Source organism: Amblyomma americanum, chromosome 9, assembly GCF_052857255.1.
Source record: "Amblyomma americanum isolate KBUSLIRL-KWMA chromosome 9, ASM5285725v1, whole genome shotgun sequence".
Classification (NCBI taxonomy): Eukaryota; Metazoa; Arthropoda; class Arachnida; order Ixodida; family Ixodidae; genus Amblyomma; species Amblyomma americanum.
The window spans coordinates 147,489,163-147,514,986 of record NC_135505.1 but is presented as its reverse complement, the minus strand read 5'-3'; the positions used below and the strand labels follow the sequence as shown (position 1 = coordinate 147,514,986).

The 25,824-nt window shown below is 47.3% G+C and overlaps 1 protein-coding gene across 1 annotated transcript; it reads right to left on the bottom strand.

Annotated features, from left to right (window-relative positions):
* Window positions 1–3,183: 3,183 nt before the first annotated feature.
* LOC144104818 (natterin-3-like) lies at window positions 3,184–23,547 on the bottom strand. The gene is made up of 3 exons (XM_077638018.1): window positions 23,295–23,547; window positions 9,423–9,634; window positions 3,184–3,713 (listed from the first exon to the last, which is right to left on the bottom strand). The coding sequence occupies exons 1-3, from the start codon at window positions 23,320–23,322 to the stop codon at window positions 3,468–3,470; spliced, it is 486 nt and encodes a 161-aa protein (XP_077494144.1). The 5' UTR covers window positions 23,323–23,547; the 3' UTR covers window positions 3,184–3,467.
* Between the last annotated feature and the right edge of the window lie 2,277 nt (window positions 23,548–25,824).

Genomic DNA, 25,824 nt, shown 5'->3' with positions numbered 1-25,824 from the left:
ATTTTCGGGATGTGAAATTCGATGTCTTTTAAAAATCGTGCGAGTGGGTGTGGGCGAAAAATGTAGACACGATCTGATTTGCGCTAGTTCTAACCTTTATCGAATCGACCCTTTGTCAATGTTCAGAATTTTGTAATGACTAAAGAGACATTTGGGAACACCCATTCACCCGTTACGACTGTTAACAGCCCTCACGAAAATATTTCTTCTAAGGACTGAGCGTGCACCGAGCGCACAGTGTGTATGTGGCCACGACAGTGAGGGTGTAACTCATCTTTTATTGAATTGCTCAGAGCATCGAAGGTTTAGGACATCATTGAAGAGGATCTGGAGCACCCCAGATAAAAGGACTTCAGACGATATTAGGTCCATGCTCTACGCCTGTGCTTCAAAAACGGGTAATCGAAGCGCTGAAATCTTTTCTCCAGGACAATGGGATCCTCAGCAGTTACTGGTGAGGTGCTTGAGTATATTCTCTACTCGTCTGTCTCCGCTCATGCTGTTCAGTGTTGGCTTGCATATTAAATCATTCTGTGCTGCATGGCAATCTATTTCATGTAATAATTTTGTCTGGGACATTATGGCCTTATTATTTTTGTTGTGGTTTTCGATTTATTTGCTGTATTTTTCGATTATGTGCCGTTTATTTTGGATATCAGGGATCATTGATTGTGCTATATTTTTTTTTTATTTTATGTTACCGTCTATTGCATGTACATTGTGTGTCTGTTGTGTTGTGTTAGCCCCTTGAGAAGAGCAGGGTACTAATCGGGCCCCCGACTTAGACCCTACCGATCTGGATCAGGACACCTGTCCTCTTTTAACATAACATTTAACTTTTAACAAATATATATCCGCCCGTTAGCGGAGACATCCACTTCTCCGATATGGGTTCGTCCACGACAAGAAGGTCTTCGGCGCGTTCCTCAGGGAGGTGCATCCGTGGGATCTTGAGGACCGACAGGCCACACGTCCGGTGCCGATAACTCGTGAACCTTGTAGGTATGACTGGCTCCTCCCACACCTTTTAGAATCAGCAGACAATGTGGCGACCGAAGACAGGCGTCCGAATTGTGTCTGGTAGGCGGTGGGAGGCTGCAGGAGGTGAGAGGAGGAAGAGAGAGAAAGGCGGAAGAGCATCTGGTCGCTGCGAAGGGCGCGTAACAACTTTGCCGCGACACCCCAACGCCGGAGGGAGTGTAGATCGAGCCCTGGTTAGCCCCGCATGGAGAACCCACTGAAAGGGTAGAAAAGGGAGAAGTAGGTATGACGTGGGGCCTATAGGAGGATGCAACTCAATAGTGAGAGGCATTCGCCGCTGCGTTCTTGATTTGTACCCTATATACTATACTATAGGTGAATCCCCCTGGCTTGGCATGTGTCCGTGCTGCGTCGGGGCCGCGGAGCTCGGATTATTTACATCGCTGTTCCTCTTTTTGCGCAATAGCCCTATTTCGCTCTGCGGCCCGGACAAAGCAATTTCGCCCTTGGGCCTCTGGGGAACAGAGCTGACAGCAGTAACTTGCCCCCGACCTATGACCGAAGAACATAGGCGCACATTTCAGGTTTTGAAGCGAAAAGCTTCGCTACGCTAGGTAAAGCACTCTTCGGGTAGGCAGCACAACGACCTTGAACGACCTTCAGCCCAACCAAGGATAGCCGTGTATGACCATATGTGGTACACTTATGGTGTCGAACCCTTGGCCCCTGACATTTAGTTGACCTTTGATCTTTGACGTTGGCGGACCTTCGGCTTCACCTTTGACCGTAAGAACATCGGATGGGGTGATGTGGAACCACGTGATGACATCCGAAGGAGGTGTAGTAAGACCATGTGATACCACTTCAAAGAGACGTGGTCGTGCGGGTATATACAGAACGGAGGCTGTCGCGAGCGTGTAGCGGAGCTGCCATGGACGAGCTTAGACGCTTAGCAAGCGTGCTTGCTTATCGCTGAATTCCATTGTTAGCCAAATTAAGCCACTGCCAAATTTTTTTTTTTTGGACTGTGTCCACTACTTTCGCTCCTTCACCTGTACGTCAACCGGATTTTGCTACGAAAGCTGTTTCTAGGCCATCTTAGCTCCGTAGCACGCGTCGTCCCATTCAATTTAGTCCGCTAAATGCAAGATAGCTCTGCTAGTCTGCATAAATATAGATAGTGCTGTCGCATTCTCCAAACCTAATCAAATCTTTGTTCACATGATCACCGGAACATGTAGTGATGAAAAAAAGCTGCTGGTGTGAGCAGGATGACAGAGCTCCCATCCCCATTGATGGCCAGGGCAAGAGCGTGGTGTACGCAACGAAGAAATGTATACACACAATAAAAAACTATGGAGACGCTTAAGTAAGGTTAAGAGTGCAATCCGATAGCATTAAAATTCAATTTTTATGCAGCCTCTGTTACAACTTTTCTGTATATGTTTGCGTCAGTTCCTTCGCAATTCTCGGTCTATCAACCGCCATATTCAGAATGCTAAGTGCACTAGCAAGTGAGCGCTATGCTGCGACTGTGCCGACATTTTCATGTATCACATTTTTTTTCTGATTTAATTGATTTCGATTTTACCTCTCTCGACGGCAGCGAATTTCGCGACACCGGAAGGCCTCGTATTGCTCGTGACGTGAATTATAATGCTGTCTATGTTACTATCCAGAAACTAGGTTGCCCGCAACCCGGTGTTGCAGATTGTGATGAAGTCACAAGTACACGTGACGTGTATCCACAAATCAACAAAATCTTGTAACATCGGAGGCGGATTTTGCTCCTGGCCTGAACTGAAAAGCTATCGCATTAGTATATCAATTGTACATTAGTGCAATATCCCGTCTTTCAGTTTGGGTACTATGTGAGCCATAGAAAACCACAGAACACTTCCAGATGGCACTTAGAGTTCATTACTCTCATTTACATAAGCACACGAGCTAAAAAACTTCAGGAAAAATCGGTAAGATAGAGATAGGATAGAGATTCGCCCTTTACTCGGAGTCTGTGTGAGGCTTCCACGTGTTGGAGGCTTATCGGGTAGTAACATCGTATGAATACCGCGTTTAACAGCCAACTATAGGGCTGAAATTAAGAGCATCTCTGATGGTCGCCTGGTGGTTTTTTTATCTGCTTGCGTGAATCTCATGTCCCCGCGTGTATGGTACTATGAGAGCACAGGCAGAAGCCAGCCAGAGCAGCCCACTCTATTTGTTTTATTTTTCATGCGCTAGTATCACTTCACGGCATGTATTATGTCAAGGCAACACTGCGTTACAATTAAGGCTTTCAGACATAAATGGATTATGCGAAAGCAGGCTCGCAGAAGATGCTTTTTTTTCAACGACGCTGTGCCATGCTTTCCCGTCGTCTGGTTCACAAGCGAGAAAGTGGCCGGGTCTCTGGCATCCACTCTGTGTCGGTTGCTGTCAATGGTCTACGACGTGCGTGCAGACCCGTGACGCCTTTTCGCATCCTGTTATGCCATGCTGCCGTCGACCAGGACCTCGTAGCCATTGTAACGATGTTCGCAGCCGTAGTAAGCGAGGTAGAGCGACCCATGGGACGGGAGGACCTTGCCCACAGTCACCGTGCCCTCATGGCGAGAGCGGCCGATGTAGAGCGTTTCGCCGTCTGCACTGTGGCCACCCGGGATGGCTCCTTTCGGCACGCTGCCATTGGAATCCCGAACCCATGTCAACGAAGCGCCGTCATTGACCAGGACCTGCCAGAGGGGGGAGGTAAAAAAAATCAGTGGGTGTGTGGGAATCTCTCTTCAATACCTGTTGGATCCAGTGTGTTCTGTGCACTGCTCAATGAGCGTTTTTCTTGGATGCTACCATCTTGGTCCACTAATGTCGTTAACCCTTATAAAAATGGTCTATAGACAGTCTATAAGCATCTAATAGAATCTATTGCCTTCCTATAGACATTTCTTTTTGTCTATTTGTAGGCTACAGACTGTTTATAGACAAAAGCCTACTAAAAGTGTATGGCCATAAATCTATAGACTTTCTAAGGACTGTCTATAGGATTTGTATTGTCTGTAGACTGTTCTCTAGGGTCTGCCTATACAGGGACTATAGACTTTATAGACAGAAGTCTATGAACAGTCTCTAGACAGTCTCAAGAAAATTTTGTAAGGAAACGGCCGCTTCAAGTCTCCAGCGCCATTCTTGTACGTGCGAGGAGCCTCAGCATTCCCTCAGAGTACTACCTTAAGAGATGCTCTTCGCATTTCTTCAACCTTTGCACGTCAGTTCCACCTGTGGTAGTGTTTCAAAAATAATGGTTTCAGTATAACTTATCACTGATTATATCAAGTCTCGCCGAAAACTTCTGCGTCCCACCCTAAAGCCATTCTGCACGTATGCTTCGGACTACCCTCGTGATAATGATAATAGATTGGTTACACAATAAAATAAGAAACGCAGTAACCACTTCTCAGTGGACACCTCAACCGCGCCGTGAGGGAACTAATTAAGGGCGCAATGAAAGAAGGAAGCGAAAGAGATGCCGTATAGTGTAGGAGGACACCACAGTATAATTTCTGACGTACAGAGTTCTTTGCACCAGCACCGCGCTCAGTTGTCATCCGCGTTGAAAATAAAAATGGGCTTTTCATTTTCAGCCCCGCCGCGGTGGCTCAGTGGTTAGGGCGCTCGACTACTGATGCGGAGTTCCCGGGTTCGAACCCGACCGCGGCGGCTGCGTTTTTATGGAGGAAAAACGCTAAGGCGCCCGTGTGCTGTGCGATGTCAGTGCACGTTAAAGATCCCCAGGTGGTCGAAATTATTCCGGAGCCCTCCACTACGGCACCTATTCTTCCTCTCTTCTTTCATTCCCTCCTTTATCCCTTCCCTTACGGCGCGGTTCACGTGTCCAAAGATATATGAGACAGATACTGCGCCATTTCCTTTCCCCCAAAACCAATTATTATTATTATTATTATTCATTTTCATAAAAACGCAGCCGCCGTGGTCGGGTTCTAACCCGACCGCTGCGGCTGCGTTTTTATGGAGGAAAAATGCTAAGGCGCCCATGTGCTGCGCGACGTCAGTGCACGTTAAAGATCCCCAGGTGGTCGAAATTATTCCGGAATTCCGGAGCCCTCCACTACGGCACCTCTTTCTTCCTTTCTTCTTTCACTCCCTTTTTATTCCTTCACTTACGGCGCGGTTCAGGTGTCCGCCGATATGTGAGACAGATAGTGCGCCATTTCCTTTCCCCAAAAACCTATTATTATTATTATTATTATTATTATTATTATTATTATTATTATTATTATTATTATTATTATTATTATTATTATTATTATTGAAAGGAAATGGCGCAGTATCTGTCACGCATCTCGGCACCTGAACCGTGCCATAGAGGAAGGGATAAAAGAGGGAGTGAGAGAGGAAAGTAAGAAAGAGGTGCCATAGTGGAGGGCTCCAAAATAATTTCGACCACCTGGGGATCTTTAACGTGCACTGGCATCGCACAGCACACGGGCGCCTTAGCGTTTCGCCTCCATCGAAACGCGGCCGCCGCGGTCAGGTACAAAATAAAAATATAGATATACATAACCTTAGCAAATACAAGTGGCAGAAATACCTTATTCTTGAAGACATATGAGTTTAATTATGTTTCTCCGACACAAACTGCTTTTGTATTGCGGATGTATTGTATCTTTTTATCATCGTCTATTTTCCTGCTTCTATTATGTGAACTTGTGTACACCCGATTATATTTGACCCTTTGGAGCTGTTGACGCGATTTTTTTGTTTTCCTGCTAGATATGTTTCTTTCATTTTCTGTGCGTTGAATTGTAATCTTCATATGTATAAATAGTCTGCGACGAGTTAACACAGATACATGTTCATTTCTCACATCAAAACTATTTCAGATATAGCACCTGTCTCACTGCACATTCCATTACATACTTTTATATATATATATATATATATATATATATATATATATATATATATATATATATATATATATGTGTGTGTGTGTGTGTGTGTGTGTGTGTGTGTGTGTGTGTGTGTGTGTGTGTGTGTGTGTGTGTGTGTGTGTGTGTGTGTGTGTGTGTGTGTGTGTGTGTGTGTGTGTGTGTGTGTGTGTGTGTGCGTGTATATATATATGTAATAACGTGACAGTCTGTTGGCCTTGTCAATTAGGGGTGGGAGCCTCGTCAAGCTACTGAGTTTGTGGCTTTTTGCTCCTACCCTAGCATTTTTTTTTCTGTTCTTCAGGACAAAAAATGCTGAATAAAGTTGATTGATTGATTGAAGCCGGGTACTCCGGCTCAGTATAGGCGAGCGCCTAACCACTGAGCCACCGTGCGGGTTTCCGCGTTTCGCCTTCACCGAAGCTGGTCTGTCGCGTATTTTTCGTATATTCCTCACATCCGAAATTCGAACCAGCTTCCCGTACCTTCACCCTCCGGAATCCTTGTTCCTTGCCATTACACATGCTCGTCCTGTGCCCTCCTTCCTAGAGTATGCGCCCTACTACGACTCCCAAACCGCTTCCTGCACACATGCATAACCTCAGCCTGTACCCCTTTCACTTAAGCCGGAGGCCGAACGAGCAGTCTGGGTATTACAGCCTTCCATCGCTTACGTCTGCTGGATCCTTGTGCACTCAGGGATTGACGGTAATGAGCTGACCCGATGAGATGACCCAGCGCGTTCTGGGAAATTCCCTTGTTGATAGGGACGGCCCTCTCTTGAACCGAAGCGGTGGCCTTGAGGTAGTGCATCCGACTCGCATTCGGAAAGTGCTGGGCTCGATCCCCTGTTCCGCCAGGCACCTACCTATTTTCCAATGAGTGCAAAATTTCCTTGCCTGGTGCTCGGCTATTCTGAGGAAATGCTTCGAAACGGGTCTTTAGTCACCTCGTCCCTCTCTCGATAGAAAATCTATCCGCGAGGGACCGAAATCTGCTTTGCGATAAAGCCTACCTGTGGAAATGGGCTCAACACTTCGCTGTGACCACTGCCAGGTTATCATCCGCGAGTTTCAGGAGGCAATCAAACTCTCGAGAGGAAAGTGCGTCCGAGAGGTTCTTCCTGCGCCGCACCATCGAGGAGGTCAACCTCCAGCTCCGTCTATACAACCTCCTCTACCCATTCCCTCATTCATAACTTCTTACGCAGATCCAAATGAACGCACTCATCATTCCCTCCCGCCTCTTTCGCCGTCCCCCCCCCCCCCCCGTCCTAAGTCTTCCAACTGCCCCTCTTCATTGATTTCCTACCCCATTGTCTTTTCTGCACTGCTCGGCTGTACGAATGAAACCACCCGAGGACCTTATGTACTTTCTTTGTCTTTCAAATTCTCGGCCATTGCCCGTCTGCGACAACAGCCTCGCCAGTCATATGGCTCTCGTTCCTTAGAGTGGTATGCAGAGGGGGAGGACAAGTTGCAGAAATTCCTGGACGATCGTTTTCAATGGTCAGTACGCTCTTGGAAGGCCTGTGGTGAGGGTGGCGACGTCGTCGTACCTTAGCGGCGGCTTCTCTGTGTGTGGAATTGTCTTGTCGTTTGGTCAAGTATCGCACTTCCCTTTTCAGGCTAGGACAATCTGTTCAGGCAGCGTTATGAGGGCCGCGGCAATTGGCACACTTAAAGACTGTTGCCCGGCAATTAAGCATCGCCGCTGTGTGGCTGAGTACACCGTGGGCACACGATGAAGAAATTGCACACAATATACTCACGTGTCCTGTCTTCGTACATTTCCGGCACTGGTGAGGCTTCGGGACAAAAGGCCTAACCACGTGCCGAAAGTGCCCAACCTTCACGTGCGTTGAAATTTATCCCTGCCTGAGCTACACACACCCGCAGGGACCAAGCAGGTATTGCGTATAAACGCAAAGTTCCGAGACTATTGCTGATCAAGCGCAAGTCTCAACTCCGGTCCAAGACCAGCACCGGCAAGTGACTTGGACATCGCTCCCGAAGCACTACACACCCTCAGTGATGGAACACACCCAGTGTGCTGAGCATACTGCTGGTCGGGTAGTAGCTCAGGAGCCAGCCAAAGTCGCAGACGATCAAGTAATTGCAGTGCTGAAGCAATCGTGAATGCCATGCGTGTGCTGCTTTCCAGCTTGCACGCGCCAGCTGCACAGAATGCACTGCAGATGCTGGATTTGTTCAATCCACTGTTTGCACCTCTTCAATAGCTGGAACTATGCATCCTCCAGCCTCATCGTTCCGAGAACTCGTGGGGATGCCTTACGTTGTCATCCACATGAGCAGCCGCAACAGCAGGCAGCCTTTCTTCCCACTGGAACGTCTGCGCTGCCTGACTGCCTTTGTTAGTGATGGAGGACTGTCGATCTGTTCTCCTCAGGTCGCAGCAGTCGGCAGCCCTCAAGGTGTGCAGGCTACAGCTGTGGTGGCCTGTGACTTACAGTGCGTGCGTCATTGCTAGTCGTGCTTGCTACGTGCCGAATTGGTTTACTTCTTCTTATTCTTTTATGCCTCCCTCATCCCTCTCCCCCAGTGCAGGGTAGCCAACCGGAACATTCTTCTGGTTATCCTCCCTGCTAGAGTCACTAAATAAAGACTTAGAGTACCGTCACTGCAGCACGGCGGTAAGCAGGGGCGGCCATTTTGTTGTTTATCACTGTTGCCAGATTGCCGCTTCGGCGACCTCGCCGCTAACTTTGGCCCGGCCATTTTGTAAACAACGCTGTTAGCCACCCTGCGCTGCGGCGGGGATCGTAGCCGTACGGCATGGAGCCGCTCAGATGCAAACGGTACAGCTGTTGCCTTCAGTTTATGCTTTCGTCGTGCGGAGCTGAAATGCTGCTACACGCGGAATCCCTGGTCACTGAGTCGGTCACCGGCAGCACTAGGACTACTACAGTTGCCCGACTGAAAACGCATAAGCCACAAAATGGCAGCCCCCATGAACCGTCGCAGTGTAAACAAATATCACGTGATGCAAACTGACCAATGATCGTAGCGGCGGCACAGAACAATAGGAGAAAAGAGTGCCGGTACTCTAAGTCTTTATTTAGTGACTCTACTCCCTGCCTTTCGTCTGCCACTTTCTCTCTCTCTCTCTCACTCAAATTCTCAACACGAACTCTGTGTGCGTGTGCATTCATACGTCACCAAGCTACTAACGGAACGCGAGTATATAGCCGCCGCGGTGGCTCAGTGGTTATGGCGCTCGGCTGCTGACCCGAAAGACGCTGGTTGGATCCCGGCCGCGGCGGTCGAATTTCGATGGAGGCGAAATTCTAGAGGCCCGTGTGCTCTGCGATGTCAGTGCACGTTAAAGAACCCCAGGTGGTCGATATTATCCGGAGCCCTATCACTACGGCGTCCCACATAGCCTGAGTCGCTTTGGGACGTTAAAACCCCCTTATACTATACTAAACGCGAGTATACAGTTTGGCGGCCTAAAAATAGACAAGAGAATACTTACTTCGTAATCTTCGTACTTGTGCTCTCGGCCGTAATAGGCCACGTAGCAGCATCGGTGAGAACGGTGCACCTTGCCTGGGAGCAGGCCGCCATTGTGACGGGCTCGTCCAACAAACAGGTCTTCTCCTTTGTCCGTACCACCTACGACCGCGTTGTCAGGAATGTTGTCCTGGTAGCAGCGGACCCAACGTGTTGACGGCATCCTGTGGTCCGCTGCAAGACGGGCGTGAGGTGAGTCGCTCAGTTAACTCAACTAGCAAGCAACGTTCATGCTAGAAACATTATGAGTACTCATAACTTTTCACAAGGGTTGCGCATCGGAAATTTGAAGCGTTGAGTAATATCTGTTTTAGCGCTTTTCAAAAGCATAGAGTAAGACACCACCGCCATGGACGTTGATTTTTGGGTTCTGAAAAAAAAATCTGAAAATATCGAGAAAGCACTATATACATTTGCGTCCTTAAGATACATATTACCCTGTATAGTCGGATACAGCTTAAGTCTGCAGTTAAGCTCCACCCACATTCAGGACGGCCGCGCAGAATTCCAGCAGGACAAAAAAGTAGTCTATTGTTAAAACGTTTGTTGCCAAAACAATGAGTTAATCCCAGGAAAAAAAAAGCTTTAGAATATTGATACCTGCCTTTTGGCAGCGACGGCAGCATCCAGCGAACATCTCTTGATCTGCTATTTCAACTGTGCAGATACGACTGGCATTTCCCGGATTGTCAAGCGCTGCCCGGTGAAGGATCCATCGGACATTGCGGATTTGCCTGGCTTTTTCTACCGCTCGAACTGCACAGTTCTCCCGAGAGCTGTGTGACGCCCAGGCCCCTGCCGCGTACACCGTCACCGCCGTGATCACCGGAGCAATCACCGCCGCACGCCCCTACTGCGCTTGCGCGCCTGACGGATAAATCAAGAGCACACGGGGAGGCAGTCATTTGGCAGCGACGGCAGCATCCAGCGAACATCTCTTGATCTGCTATTTCAACTGTGCAGGTTAGTTTGTTCCCCTATTTAATGTACGCGTAGTGGTGCTTGTGCTGCTGTCGCTGCCAAAGACTTGTATATTTTGCTGTATTGCCGGGCCTATTGTGGTTTTCTGCTGTAGTGGAAACAATGTCCCATGTCTGCTTCACTTGTGATGAAGCATTCCATGAAAATGAGGGGCGTGTAGCTTGTTCTGAGTGTGTGCACGAATACCATTTTGGAAAATGCGCGGGAATAGCTGAAAAGTCATTCAAAGGAAAATCCGAAGCTGCAAAGAAGACATGGCGATGCCAAAATTGCCGGAGCTCGGTACAAGGTGGTAGCAACACTGATGAAAACAAGACTGACATGGATATAAAAGCTATCCTTGGATCTATTAATCTAAAGCTAGAATGCCTACCTTCCCTCGCCGCTCGAGTAGAAACTATGGAGGAGTCTGTTACGCACATGTCTGCCATTTTTGAGGAACTGAAAAAAACTATTTTCGTGCAGGAAAATGAAATTAAGGTACTTAGGAAGCAGGTACAGGAACTGGAGATGAAGGAGGATGAGAACCAATCTGCTCAGGCTCAGCTTCGGCGGGAAGTGAACGAACTTGAATTCCGAAATAGGCAGCCTAATTTAGAAATCCATGGGGTGCCTCTCGTGCAAGGTGAAAACTTGCACAATGTGCTAAACGGAGTTGCAGACCAGCTGGAAACGCCACATTTGGTCGAGCATGACATTGCCTCGGTACACAGGCTACCCGCACAGAAAGACAAAATTCCCGGAATAATCGTCCGTTTCACAAGGCAGTCGACAAGGGAATCTTGGTTAAGTAAAAAGAGCAAGCTAAATGATAGCCATCCACGCATCTTCATCCAGGAAAACTTGACCCGTCACAACAGAGACCTGCTGCAAGCTACAAAGAACTGGGCCAAAGAAGCTGGTTTTAAATACGTGTGGCATACGCATGGAAAGGTTCTTTTGAGAATGTCTGATGGTGCAAACGCAATTCACGTTAGAAGCCGTGATGACCTCGACCGCCTTCTGCCCAAATGATGCGCCCAGCCAGTATCATTCTTGAACAGAGAAGCTAGAGATGGATGAACACGATTTCTATTCACCAGATGACTTGAACAATGTGGTATCTCATTTGGGACGTCATGCGTTAAAATCTGTGCATTTAAACGCCAGATCTGTCCGAAACAAAGCACTTCTGTTAGATGAATTCTTTAGCCAATTTTCTTTCAATTTTTCAGTTGTCATGTTCAGTGAAACATGGAGCAAAAATGAGAGTGATGTTTTTAGAATGGAAGGCTATAATACACATTATCTCAACCGACCTTGTGGTCGCGGTGGTGGTGTTGCAGTTCTAACTTTAGAACAAATGGACTGCGAACTAGTAGACGCTTTCAGTATTGTAACTCCCGATTACGAAGTTTTATCTTTATTTGCGGATAAAGTACTGTATTCGGTTTGTTATCGGCCGCCAAGTGGGCATGTTCCAACATTTCTTGAATTTTATGAAAGCTTTCTTTCGTTTGTTGTGGAAAGCAGGTGCATGTTGGTAGCTGCAGGTGATTACAACATTGATATGGGTATTGATACTCCTGTTTGTACCAATTTTACCAATATTTTGCTGTCAAATGGGTTTAACAATGTTATAAATAATCCAACAAGAATAACAACTAATTGCCAGTCAGTATTGGATGTCTTCATAACAAATTTTGTATTATCGGATGTAAAAGCTGGTGCATTAGCATGTTCTATTAGTGATCATCTTCCGGTGTTTTTTTGCCTAGATGTTGCCAGCATTCTTAAACATCCGCCTGCTGAAAACCTTTACCAGCCAGTAACTGACGCGGCTCTCGATGCATTCAGAAAAGAATTGATTCAAGTAGACTGGCGAAAGGTCCTGACTTTGGTCGATGCTGACAATGCTTATGATGCATTTTTAGATATATTTAAAGGTTTTTACCAAGTTCACTTTCCAGTAAAAAAGCGCCAAAGAAATAGGAAAATTCGGAAACCATGGGTAACATACGAACTCTACCAACAAATGAGAACAAAACACAGACTGTTCAGAAAATTTCTTCGCACGCGTAATCTTAATGACTTGACGATTTTCAAACAATATCGAAACAAACTAACCAAGAAATTGTGCATTGCGCGCAAAGATTACTTCTCATCTTTTGTGGATGTCAAAAATGCACCGAGCGCACTGCTTTGGGACAAACTAAATATGTTACTACGCCGTGGTAATAGCAGGAGCTGCATGTCCAAACTTACTATTAAGGGCAAGAACTTGCAAGGGGCGGAACTGGCTGATGCTTTCAACACTTTTTTCACAAATATGAGTACACCAGGTAGTTCCCACAACGCATGTCAATATATGAACAGGAGGAATGATAGAACTTTATTTTTACAGCCAGTCACAGTGCAGGAAGTGATTTCAACAATTAGAAGTTTAAACAACAGCAGCAGTAGGGATATCGATGAAATTCAAATAAAACCCGTCAAATACGTCGCAGATGTAATTGCACCAGTTCTTATGAATATTTTAATATGTGTTTAACTACGTCTATATTCCCAGTAAAGTTGCAGGTTGCCAAAGTAGTAGTGCTCTTTAAAAAGGGGAATCGAAACGAATTGGGCAATTATCGGCCTGTATCTATATTGCCGATTTTTTCAAAGGTTTTCGAGAAAATAATTCATTGCAGGGTTTTGAATTTCATCGAAACCTCCAATGTATTAACACCTTACCAATTTGGTTTCCGGAAGAATATGTCAACTGAATTAGCCTTGCTTCACCAAAAAGAATATATTTTAACACAATTTGAGAACAAGAAAATCGTGGTTGGCTTATTTGTTGACTTCTCCAAGGCTTTTGACTTGGTCAATCATGAAGTTTTATTGAATAAGTTGGATATTTATGGTGTACGTGGATGTGCGTTACATTTACTACGGTCATATTTGTCCCACCGGCGACAAGTAGTCCAAATTAATAACTCTCGATCACAAGTCCTACCACTGGCTTGTGGTGTCCCACAAGGTAGCATATTGGGGCCTTTGCTCTTTAACCTTTATATAAATGACATTGTTAATATTAACCAGGATGCCAAATTTATCATATACGCAGACGATACTAGCATATTTTTCTCTGGTAATAATATCGATCAACTTATCTCTAGTTGCAATGACACAATAGTTCAACTACAACAATGGTCGTCCTATAATTCTATGACAATTAACACAAATAAAACAAAAGCCGTTATCTTTCGGGCAAAGAATAAGCCACTCCTTCCTCATGCCGATATTATTTTTAACTCTCGTCCTGTTGACATTGTTGACCATTTCAAAAGCCTTGGTGTGACATTTACTGCTCACATGTCCTGGGAAACTCATGTGAACTTACTAGTGACAAATTTAGCTCGGATAACTGGAGTAATTGGTCGTCTCAGATACATTCTTTCTACAAAACTTAAACTATTGGTTTATAATTCACTCTTTTATTCACATGTTAACTATTGCCAACTTGTCTGGGGTACAACTACATTCTCTAACCTACAAAAAATTTATGTCATGCAGAAGCGATACCTACGTCATGTGTACAACGCCGGTTATAATGCAACAACTGCAGGTTTTTTTCATAGAGCGCATGTCATTACGGCTCATAAACTATATCTCTACCGTCTGAGTACTAGATTTAAATATGAAGTAAGATATAACATACATAACCTTGGTACTCTGGCATATTTAGAAAAGAATGAACAATATTATGCTACAAGACATGGAGAATGTTGGAAAATCGTTGCACCCCGTTTGAACTCTGGCATGGAACGCCTATGTTATTCTTTACCATCACTGTTAAACCATTATCTGTCTACTAACTTTGATTTATTTATTTGCTCCGCTGCTAAGCTTCGCTCTATGTTTACTGAGGATGAATGACTGATTTTACTTATCCTGGGATTTCATTTTTCGGACCGCTCTGTTTTGCTTCTGTTCTGCACTGATCAAGTGTTTTCATTTTCTTTTGTTTGACTGTATGAATTGATTGCTGTTGACCAAACGCTGCTCATTAAGTGGGGCGACGGACTCGTCAAGCCGCCTATTGACGGCTTTTTTTCCGTCGTCCTCCATCTGTGTACTGCACATGGTGGAAATAAAGTCTTCTTCTTCTTCTTCTTCAATATACCTGCCTTACAATATTAAAAGTCGATTGCGTTTACAGTTGTGATTGGACAGCGGAGTGATACAGGACGCCACGGACTGTACCCCAATGTTACCAACTGTTTTTTGTAGCGATAGCTAGATTACGGTGGCATTTCAAGCCTTCAGCGTGGCGGCGCCGCTACCCTGTGGCTGCGCCGCCACGCTGTCACGTGGTGCGGAGCAGCTGCCGGCGGCGCGGTGCCGTGGCTGATCACGTATTCGGTCACGTGACCAAGTTCCAATCGGCCAACTGTAGCGATCGCGACACTCCAGGTTTAACCGAAGCTAAACCGCCGCCAATTTTTTTTTTTAGTTGTAGCGTACTAAAGCGCAGTCATCATTCCAGTTATTTTTGAGTTGATAACTGTATTTTTAATGTTTTCTGAGAGGCCGTACTCCGCGCTCCGTTTATTGAGGCACCCATGGAGGAAGGAAAACTCATGAGACCCTCGCTATCCGAGCTGCACGCACTTCCGCAAGGACTACGGGAGTAATTGGCCGCCGGCGCCGCCAATAGTAACGTTGGGCGCAGCGGCGTCGTCTGCTGCATTGTCTGCTGCGCATGCGCAAGCACGCTGAGACGGCGGCCAAGTAGAGGGGGGGAGGGGGAGCAGAGGGGAGCCGGCTTCAAAAAAATGTGATGTAACCGCCTGTTCTCAGTTCTTTCCTTCCTCCATGGAGGCACCCTACACCCTTGCACCTCGACGGCACTACCAGGAGTATTAAGGCCACATGCACCCGTTCATGAAAACTTCAGAAATTCTTGGGGTGCAGGATGGGAGCATGTGTAATAAAAACTCCTAATTTGTCAGGTGTAAGGATGTGCATGGAATTATGCACCCTTTAAGGGTGTGAAATTTTTTACTCTGTAGAGCCGGGCCCCGAACCGGCGGAAATGACGTCACACCTGCCCTCAGCAACGCGGTTGAGAAGCTGGCCGGCAGTGCGCTGTTGACGATTCCCCGTCCCGTACCGTGCTTTCGAGCGACGAGCGTCATCGACTGCAAAGTATAAGTAGGGGTGGCGGCACGAGCGGAGATACGACTCGACTCCGATGAGCGTGCGCTATAAAGGTGTGCACTTAACAACGTCGGAGATGCGCAATACGGTGTTTATGCTGACCCTTGTACAAACGAACCGTGGCTGCGAAATATCAAACGATGCTTTAGGTGCGGTATCATACGAGGAAGCCAGATGTCAATGCGGTTACTGCGGGTCAGCCGAAGCGTCGCAGGTTCGCTCCTGACCAGACAGCACTCGCTCCACTGGAGGCGTCGAGATGGCAGCTCTACTGCTGCTACCATCTCACCGCAATGTTGTTGTTTTTGTTGTTGTTTTTTTTTGTTTCACCGTTGCTGCAGACGATAGGGGTTCCTGATTAATTCTACAACCATGAGATATGCAGGCAGAGAATCTTGCACGTGGACACGGGTAAGCCGAGCGAAATGGAAGCAAAGGCATGTCTGATGCGTCCTTTCATGCGGTCCAGGCCAGAATCCAGAGCCATCCTCCGGCGCGGCCATTTTCTGTTTTAAGCGCGTACATGTATCGAGGCACGCTGGATACCCGACTCGCTGGACACTTTCGCTGCGCGCCGGGGCGTACGAGCCAGAATAGCGCCGTGCACCCCGAACCAGGCATCGAAAGCGGGCATGCATCTCCAAGTAGCTGGTGCAGGCTCGTTCTCCCTCTTGCGACGACAGAAATATGGAATGATTGTCAGCCGTCACGAAAAGAAGCTGCAGGAACTGAAAGGGATATCGAGCCGTGCAGAAAACAGTACGGTATTACTGAATGAACTTCGCAGTGAAGAAAAGAAGCAGGATAAGCTGACAACTTAAAGCCGCGATAGAAAATGGTTGGAGCGAACCCTGTGGTCCTGTGATTGTTGTAAACCGGAACCTGCTCCCGACACGCCATGGCGCGAGTAGCGCGCGCGGGGACAGATCAGAGCTTCGGAGCTCGCGCCGCGCGCATGCGCAGACCGTCTCCGGCAGGACGCCCGCAGCCTGCGTGCGAGGGTAGAATAATGCTGACGCCACATCCCATATTATCGGAGCTTTCAGAGGCGGCCAGTAGGTGTGCCGGTTTGAGCAACAATTTTTAAAATAATTACTTTCCGTTGATTTCTGTTTAAAAAGAGCGTCGTTCTTCGTTACTCCCAGCGCCACAGCCACAGCTACCATTTAGAACAGCAGTGACTGCGGAATTTTTTTTTTTTCACTTTTCCTAAACTCTGTATGCAGCAGGACAGGCAGACCTTGAAGTCAGAGGGCCTCGGACCCTCATCTCACCAGTTCTGCCGGACAGCCCCCCACCCCCTTCAGTCTGTGGCCAGTGTTGGAGGTGTGCCCTTGATTCGCCTGGGCCGTCTCTCACCAGGTCGAGGTCCACGGGTTCCGGATCGGAAGTCTTCTGCTACGGGGTGACGAAGAGACGAGATGGGCCTCGAGGTGGAGGAGAGACTGAAAAGGATTTATTTACATTTTTACAGAGTTCAAAACTGTGAATCGGGAGCTGGTCGATCACATGCCCAACTGCCGCTTAAATAGGGTCCCCTGTCCCCAGGTTCCTAGTTGGGGAATTTAGTTCATTTAAAATGCGTCCAATCACGGTGATGTCGATGACGTGTCCAGTCTTTAGGATCCGCCTACCAGGACGCCCCCAACAACGCTCTCTCGCCACTTCCGGCACGTTATGGTTCGTGCTGTCCCTGCAACAGTGGTGAAAAGCACGAATGGAGGCCCAGTCGGCGTCCAAGGTCAGACACCTGCACTGCACAGCGCTCCGTGGGAACGAAAGGCTGCCGCTGCACTTTCGCAGATGGTTTCACTGTGGGGAAGACAAGGTTTCTTCCCGCCAGTGACAGGGTTCATAGCTAATACATAGGAACTTTCAGAAGCTGTAGCGTGTCTAAAAATGGCTCGAATTTCATAAAGTCTGTTTTTAGCGTTTTCTTCTGTAATGAATGGAGGAAATGTTGTGTGCAAGTACTATTTTTTAAGTTTCCTTTTTTTTTACAAATCAGAGGTAAATATCCAGAAAAACTGCACATTTAGATATGTCGGTCTATCATGTCGTCTCGTGAAAAAACTAAGCTAAATATCAGTTTAGTCCGCAACATTTCCTCCTCTTTTTCTTTCTTGATTGTCAAGCGTAATTTTCATCCATATCGAGCTTAGTGTTTGCGTTTTACGGGCTCTGAAAGTTGTGAATATACCTCCTGCGGGGATTTGAAATTCGCGCCAAATTTAACTATCGCGAGATGGCTCCATCTGGTGTCAGAATATTTTGTCGCTACTACACACTACCATCAACCTCTTGGTTGTCTGCGTTCGTGCGCCTAGGTTACAGTGGCTAGAGTTCCAGCCACTGTACCCAGGTTTTTGATCAGAAGTTCAGAACTTGGACGGACCTGAGCTCTTTCTTTCCTTTTTTCTTGCTTGGGCTTTATTCGGAAAGGATTTCTGCGTTTCTTTTTTGCTCGAGCTCTTGGTGCGGAAAGGAAGTGCGATGCAAGGCCACACCCAAACCCCAACCCCTTTCTCCTCCCGGCAGCCACATAATAAGGCATTGTTAGTGCCAAAACACAGGAAGGGGCTCCCTATTCAGGACAGTGTGGGAGAACAGCATTGTTCCTTGCCCAGCGCAGGGGCGCAGTGACCCAGGTGCCAATACAAGTCAAGAATGCAGCTGCAAATATTCCTCATAGAAGGCCCTCGAGCCAATACCGGCGCTTACAAGAACCCAATACGCCTGGTTGTTGAGTTATCGGGCCGAAAAACGGTACTGGGTTCATGTAAACGTGCGCCGACTCGGGAGTTGACGGGTCGGGTCCAGTAAATTCTGCCGCAAGGGGTAGGTGACTCAACTCGACCCTGACCCTATGTGCTTGTAAACGCTGTCGAGTCGAAAAGAGGGGTTATTGAGAGAGGAGAGGATAAATGCGAACTTGCTTTTGACGAGCGCCGTCGCGCCTCCGAGACCGAGATGCCGTGCCTCAGTCTTGGAGGCTGCTACTGCTTGCTCGACGCTTCGTGTCGCTACAGTTGAACCGGTCTCGAATCGCTAAAATCGATTTCATGTAAACACGCACTGGTTGAGTTGGATTGAGCATGCTCAACCCGACCCTCGAATCGACCCGACGCTGGTTCATGTAAACAGGGCTAATGGCGTAGACTGATTGTCATGACGTAGCGATTAACCTCCTTTTACTGCGGCACTTGCCAATCACCTGCGATTTCACGATACAATCGCGGAAAACTACCTGTGGCAATGCAACAGCCCACATCAAGGGGAGAAAAGACCATCTCCTTCCTTTCCCTGCTCAGCCTCTGCTCCACTGCAACTGCGACGTCATGAGAACCGGTCGAAGCCAACATTCGCATCTGGCTCCAAACTAGTGAAACCAGAATGTGTCGGATCAGCATCGAAACATCGGTTCTCTAACGAATCTTTGGTCAAGTGTCGCTCTTTCTCCCCAATTCTGCTCCCGACCTGGCATCTCTCTGTCAGAATGTTCGCGTTATGAGTGCAGGTGCTGTCCACTGTACGCGGGTAAGCACGGGTGCACCTTGTTTGCAGAAAGGAGCTCCCGGATTTCCGAGTCCCCTACACCAGAACAGACATCCCGTGGTGTAAAAAACGTGGTGTCAAACGCTCATGGTCTGGCTGGCAAAATCATCCAGCTTTGCTTCTGAACCGTTTGCGCTTGTGTCAAACGTTCCCCAACCGTCTTTATTATCCAAATTAGATACGCCTCGGCATGCGCCACACCTATAGTCGCACCTCCTGCACTACGCTTCCAAAAGCCGCATACATCAATCAGAAGAACGCTCGGAAGGGGCGCTATATAGATACATATATAAAATATATAATACATAAAAGTAGGTAATATTTAAAACAAAAAAAAACGTTTTAAAAAAGCAGGACGCATAATGATACTTTCCAGGAAACCATAATAGGTGTGAAATTTTCGCTTTCAAACCCGTGACATCATGACAATTCAGGTGCGCTGCCGTTTTGTATACAGAAAGACCACACGCGGTTGGCGTGGCTGCAGCGCCCATCTTTTCTTGTATTAAATTGCAATTTTTATTATTTTTAAAAATAAACCACTGATAGCACCTTTGTCCAGAACAGTTGAAAGTCGCTTGTGCAATGACGAAATTTGCGTTCAAATTCACCACGAATAGCAGCAGGACGATCTCATTGCTTTTGCAAACCGCATATCTCACCATTTTACCCACCAAGTTTTATTTGTTCCGTTGTGAAATTATAAGCAGTGAAGGAGACATGAAACGAAGTATTTCAGCAGTAATTTATTTACTGAACTGACTATCGCCCATAAATCAACTGAAGAATTCGGCGACGCCGATAGCAACAAACGTTCTCGGTGGTCATCGAAGAGGAACCTTCATGATAAGGCGCTAAAAACAACTACAACAACCCAGAATAATGTCGAAATAGTGGCGCCTGGCTGCAATTCTTCCAGATAACGCTGATCGCATCTCCAATAACAAAGTGATATTCCCGCCCGCCAACTGTTTTGAACTCGAACAAACAAGTGGTACAAAAGTTTGCGGCATTATACTTCTGCAGAAGGGTTGAAATGCGGGCCAGTTGGTTCATAGTAACTTGAAAAAAAACAGTCACAAAAGACAAGGGACAAGAGAAGGAGTGTACACGCCACAACGACTGGCACACGCCACAACGCCACAACAACCAGTCGTTGTGGCGTGTACACTCCTTCTCTTGTCCCTTGTCTTTTGTGACTGGTTTTTTTTTTTTTCAAGTTATTATACTTCTGTCAAAGAAGACCGGCAGGATGCTTAAACGAAAAGTAAGGCCAACAACAGCAAAGACAATGCAAAATAAACACTGGCAGCGCAAACAATGTGAGCGCAAAAAGCTTTTCACTGAGGCCGCGTCGTCGAATCGGCGTCCATAATACAGCCGCGTCCGCCGTGAATCACTCGCAGCACCGCTGCCCGCCGCCTCCGCCGACACCACGTCGTTGCGTCCCGTGTGGGTCCGGCGCCGTGAACTAATAAGAACCACGGTGCCGAGGAATGTTCCCAGGCAGCGGATGTCCATTTCAACCCCATTAAACCACAGGGGGATCCCTCGTTGACACCGCCACCTGCATTCGTGGCGCCGCTGCCACGCCAACGCCTCCTTGAAGCATCTGTCAATTGATGACTCCCAGTCGCTTTAACATTGTTGGCATGTTGGCGTTCTCCGTTGGTAACACCAGCAAGTGAACGCTATAGAAGCGGGTGGCGTTTTCTTTCAATGGTGTAAACACAAGGGAAAAATTGAATATGCACTCCACTGATGTATTCCACTTGCAGCATGCTCCCTTCTTCTGTAACGCTGTACACAATTTCAGCGAGGATTGGTTTATCTTATCCCGGTCTCAAGAGCAAGGATGAAGAGGTCTTTATCGAAACTTGAGCCAAGTTCTATGTATATATATATAGAGAGCTTGACTGTTATGGGGTTCACTCTGAGCGCGGCAGGCGAGGAGAGCGAGTGCCAACCGCACACAGGCAAGGCGGATTTATAGTGGTGGCGAAGGCTGGGCCGAAAAGTGGTTTAGCGCGACTGCAGCACAACCAGAGGATGGGGGGGGGGGGGGGGGGGGGGGGGGCAAAACACTCATATAAAGAAATGATAAAACTACAAAATTGGAATGTAATCTGCCAATAGAAAAGAAAAAATATATTAGCACCTTGTTTTATGAAAGAGGTAAGTCATTTTATTAAAACCTGGCAAATTTTGTATTTTTGCAACACTCTTGACCTGCCCCCTATTCATGAGTGAGCGGTGCATTACAGCGCGTCTTTGCAGGCCTTGTTTCGATACCCGGCTAACCCGGCCACAGTAGCGGGAGCTCACGAAGCGATTTCTTATCGCCAGCTGTCTGCGATGGCGCGCCTGGTAAAGCGTATAAATTTAGCTCGCCGGTCTCAAAATGCTCCTTTTGCGAAGTTTTCGTCGTCCTTGCACGTCGCTTCTTTGTCACCGTTCGGTAAGATTTGCACCCCGCTGCACCGCTGCGGCAGTTTTCTCGGTTTTGTCGTTTCCTTCGGCGTGCGGCCAGTGCGAAGTCTTTTTCCGTCTTTGCACGCTTCGCGCTCTTCTTTTGAAGCGCTTAGCGCTTCATTTCAAGATGAGCTTGCGGCATGTGAAGAAACGATGCTCCGTGGTACACTGCGACAGCGTGGATAGTACCATTGGTGTCACGCTACACCGATTCCCGCTGGACTTTCACAGGTGTGTCGTCTGCTCTAGGTATGCGCGATAGCTTCGATATGGTTTCGCCGGGCTGTTCGCTCGTGTTTCATAGCTGTAACCCGTTCGTGTGTACTTGGCTTCATGTTTTCGGGGATATTTATGTACTACACTGCAGGGCACACACTTTCAGTGCTGAGGTGTGCGAATGTCCTTGCCCCGCGAATGTCCTTGCACTTCACTGTACGCTGTACTTCATGTGTACTTTTGTTGACGTAAAATTACTTCAAATTGATCCGGCTAACGACTAGAAGTACTCTGGAGATGGTACGCCGGCTCAATGTATGGTATTTGCTCCTACGTTGAGCACGTTTGAGGGTGCTAAAGCTGGCTTTAACATTGCCTTGCAGATGTAAACGCACCTGCTATATTCTTTCAGCTGAAGAAATTAAATGTGAAGAATAATCCCAGTGTGCTCTATGGTCTGTGTTGATGCGCCTACTTATGTCATGTTATGTTTGCTTCAATTGAAGCTGTCGTAGCATTGTTTTCTATACTTTTCAATTTCCTAACTGACAACGTTCGTGGCACTTCAGGGCTTTTTCCTTCTGCACTGTGACTATTGAGATGATTAGCCAACTTAAACAATACTGCTTGTGCTGCCTGTGACATGTATTTTTTGTTTGTGTGCCAAGGGTGTGCTTTGTGACTGTATTTGTTTGGTTGCTGCAATAAACAATGAATATGAAACTATGAAAACTTGCCGTACACTCTACTCTGCCATACTTGCCGTACACTCTATTGCGAACTGTGCACTTGAGCCAGTGTTTTGTGCATCATACCTTGCTGTACTCAAAAGCTCTCAAAAGTACTAGCACCAGTATTTGCACTACGAATCATGCATGCTTCGCCAGTGTCTGGAAGTGTTGCTGCCTTTCTCTGCTGCCCCTCCTTTACCAGTCACTTTCATTGCGTTCCCAATTGCACATTAACAAGGCCATAACTAGCAGGAACTCGAGCACATTTGACTGGTAAAGGTTGGGGCGCGCTGAAAGGCAGCAACCTTCGAGAGATACGGGCTCGAAAACGCGGTTTCTACAGAAAGACCGCTTTATAATTCGCGCCAAAAGCATACGTATGCGTGACGTCATTCTACGTCACGTTTGCGTAGTTTGCCCCCCAAAATCCAGGGAACGCTGGTGTGCCCATGAGCCGCCATTTTTTGGACCAATGGGCGTCTATGGAGCCTTCGCTACCAGTATACATCTACCTTGACACAGGCGTCACTTGAACGCAACACGCGTCTCCCGACGTGTGCAGCAACAGCCACGTCGGGTTCGGGCGTAAATGCAGCGTTCGTTAGATACCATGTTTAGTTTCGTGCATAACACGAAAGGCACTACACGGAATACTGTTCAGTATACGCAGAAAGAGGCGAGAGGCTTACGGTTGTCGCCGGTCGTCCCAGGACTCATGGGTAGGTGTGGTGACCAGGGGCGGGCGGAGCGGGCAAGCGGATTCCTCGGCGAAAGAGCTGTCACGGCTGTGAAAGCTTATACGCCCCCGTTGCCACGTATTGCGGAAGTCAGCGCTAATCTTTCCTTCAGATAGGAGTACAGCGGGAGGGGAATGCAGCAAAAATGTGTTGTAATAATACCCGACACAACGGACGACCGCAACACGCGGGCGCGGGGGGGTGTACTTATCGCATCTACTTCACGCGCGGACTAGTCCAATAGCTGGCCCTCTAGGGAAGGTGGGTGGATGTATCGTCGTCCGCCTGCTCTGCGCGCGGCCGCGCGCCGTGCTTTACTTCGGCTTTCGTACATCCTTTCTTTGCTGTTGTGGCACGTTCAAATTGGTCGCAGTGCTGGTAAAAACGCTGACCGTAGTGCTGGGCCAATGCATACAGTTGCTAGTCGGAATTCGAAGAGAATCAGAATTAGAATAGGATCAGGACTGGAAGTGAATGCCGAGTGAAAGAAGCATGCTGTCGCATTTCCTCCGCATCAGTCAAATTGATCACCCCTAATTTTTTTTCTTGTAACCTTTCTCGTGTAGTTGGCACACTTTTGCTCTCTGTAGCTTCTCGGAGAAGCTGCCGCGGTAGAGATACAAATATTAAACACATATGATAAGCGAAATCGTAATTTTGACAGCAACCAACTTCGCCCCCCTCCCCCCCTTGTGGGTATGTGCCATTTTATGAGGGAAACAACAACAACAACGGTGTCACAGGCGCTACTGTTCTTTAACTGAAATTACAGACGAAATTTCGGTCTCTGTTGACGAGCTTAAGTACTTTGAGTACATACTACCTACTGTCATGTACTGTGGGTGGTCTCCTTACTACAGCAAGAAGGACGTCTTTGCTAGATATTTCTTGAAAGTATTTGCTAGTTGATTACCCCGCGGGTTTCAGTTCCGCTGCCAATTTTCACACGTTCTTCCTCTATGATTGACACATGCCTTTGGGACCACATCTCTTTCTCTGTCAAAGATACAGAGAGAATGCTCGCACTATAATCTTTCAGCCTTTAGCATATGTGTCAGTATATTACATTCCAATAATTGAAAATCCGAGTGCAATCACCTGGCTTGCACACTTCACAGTGTCCTGAAAGGTTTCTTTTAACCTATTCAAGCACCTCCCGGTTTGGCTTGTATAGAATATAGCACATGACAACGGCAAAGTGCACACAACCCTGACAAGGACCACTAATTTATTTTCAACCCAACGTTTCGAGACCAACTCAGTCCCTTCTCCAGTGGTGACTGAAATGCGAGCCAGCAGCAGCACGTTGCTAAAGCCCCTCCATGACGTTTTTTTCGAGCGGTAGCGTCATGGAGGGGCTTTACACGGAGCTGCCTTGGCTTTCCCTTTGTTAAGAAGTTACAAACTCCATTAACGTACACGGAGGGGACCTTTCCTGGAGTCCTATATTTCTGAAGAAGGTACCGAGTTGCTCCCGAAGCGTTGGGTTGAAAACAAACTAGTGGTTGGCGTCAGTATATCTCAACTTTTGTTTCAAAAACCCAACCAGGCGGATTTCCGTCGAAGACCGGTTTTCTGGGCTGTGGGGAGAAAGGGGGGGGGGGGGGGGGACCTTAATCGTCAGTTCTTCCCAGTACTACGAGCACAACCTTCGACCTCTTTTTGAAAAGGTCTATACAACACCGTCTTCGTTCCGTCCTAATGCGCTACAAGTTTCGTCATGACCGAAGAACTGAACGTTACGGCGGATGCGAGCTCGATAAACGTGAACAATTTTCAACGCGATGTTCTGACTGATATAAACGACAATTCTATATATCCAGGTACTATATATTCGGGTTCAACTCTATAAGAAAAACCTTACCACCAAATGTCAGCTCTGTGCAAAATTTGTTCTTGGTGTTGCCCTCAAAAGGATTTGTGCGGGAACATGCCAGTAGTTCGACCCTGAAAATTTTTCTTCGATTTTCTCTTTCGCGGGTTTTTTTTTTCCTTTTTTTTGCAACGGAAATGGCGCAGTATATGTCTTGAGCTATATATACTCGGCCGACACCTGAACCGCGCCGTATGGGAAGGGATAAAGGAGGGACTGAGAGAAATAATAATAATTGGTTTTTTTGGGGGAAAGAAAATGGCGCAGTATCTGTCTCAAATATCGTTGGACACCTGAACCGCGCCGTAAGGGAAGGGATAAAGGAGGGAGTGAAAGAAGAAAGGAAGAGAGAGGTGCCGTAGTGGAGGGCTCCGGAATAATTTCGACCACCTGGGGATCTTTAACGTGCACTGACATCGCACAGCACACGGGCGCCTTAGCGTTTTTCCTCGATAAAAACGCAGCCACCGCGGTCGGGTTCGAACCCGGGAACTCCGGATCAGTAGTCGAGCGCCCTAACCACTGAGCCACCGCGGCGGGGGGACTGAGAGAAGAAAGGAAGAAAGTGGTTCCATAGTGGAGGGCTCCAGAATAATTTCGACCACCTGG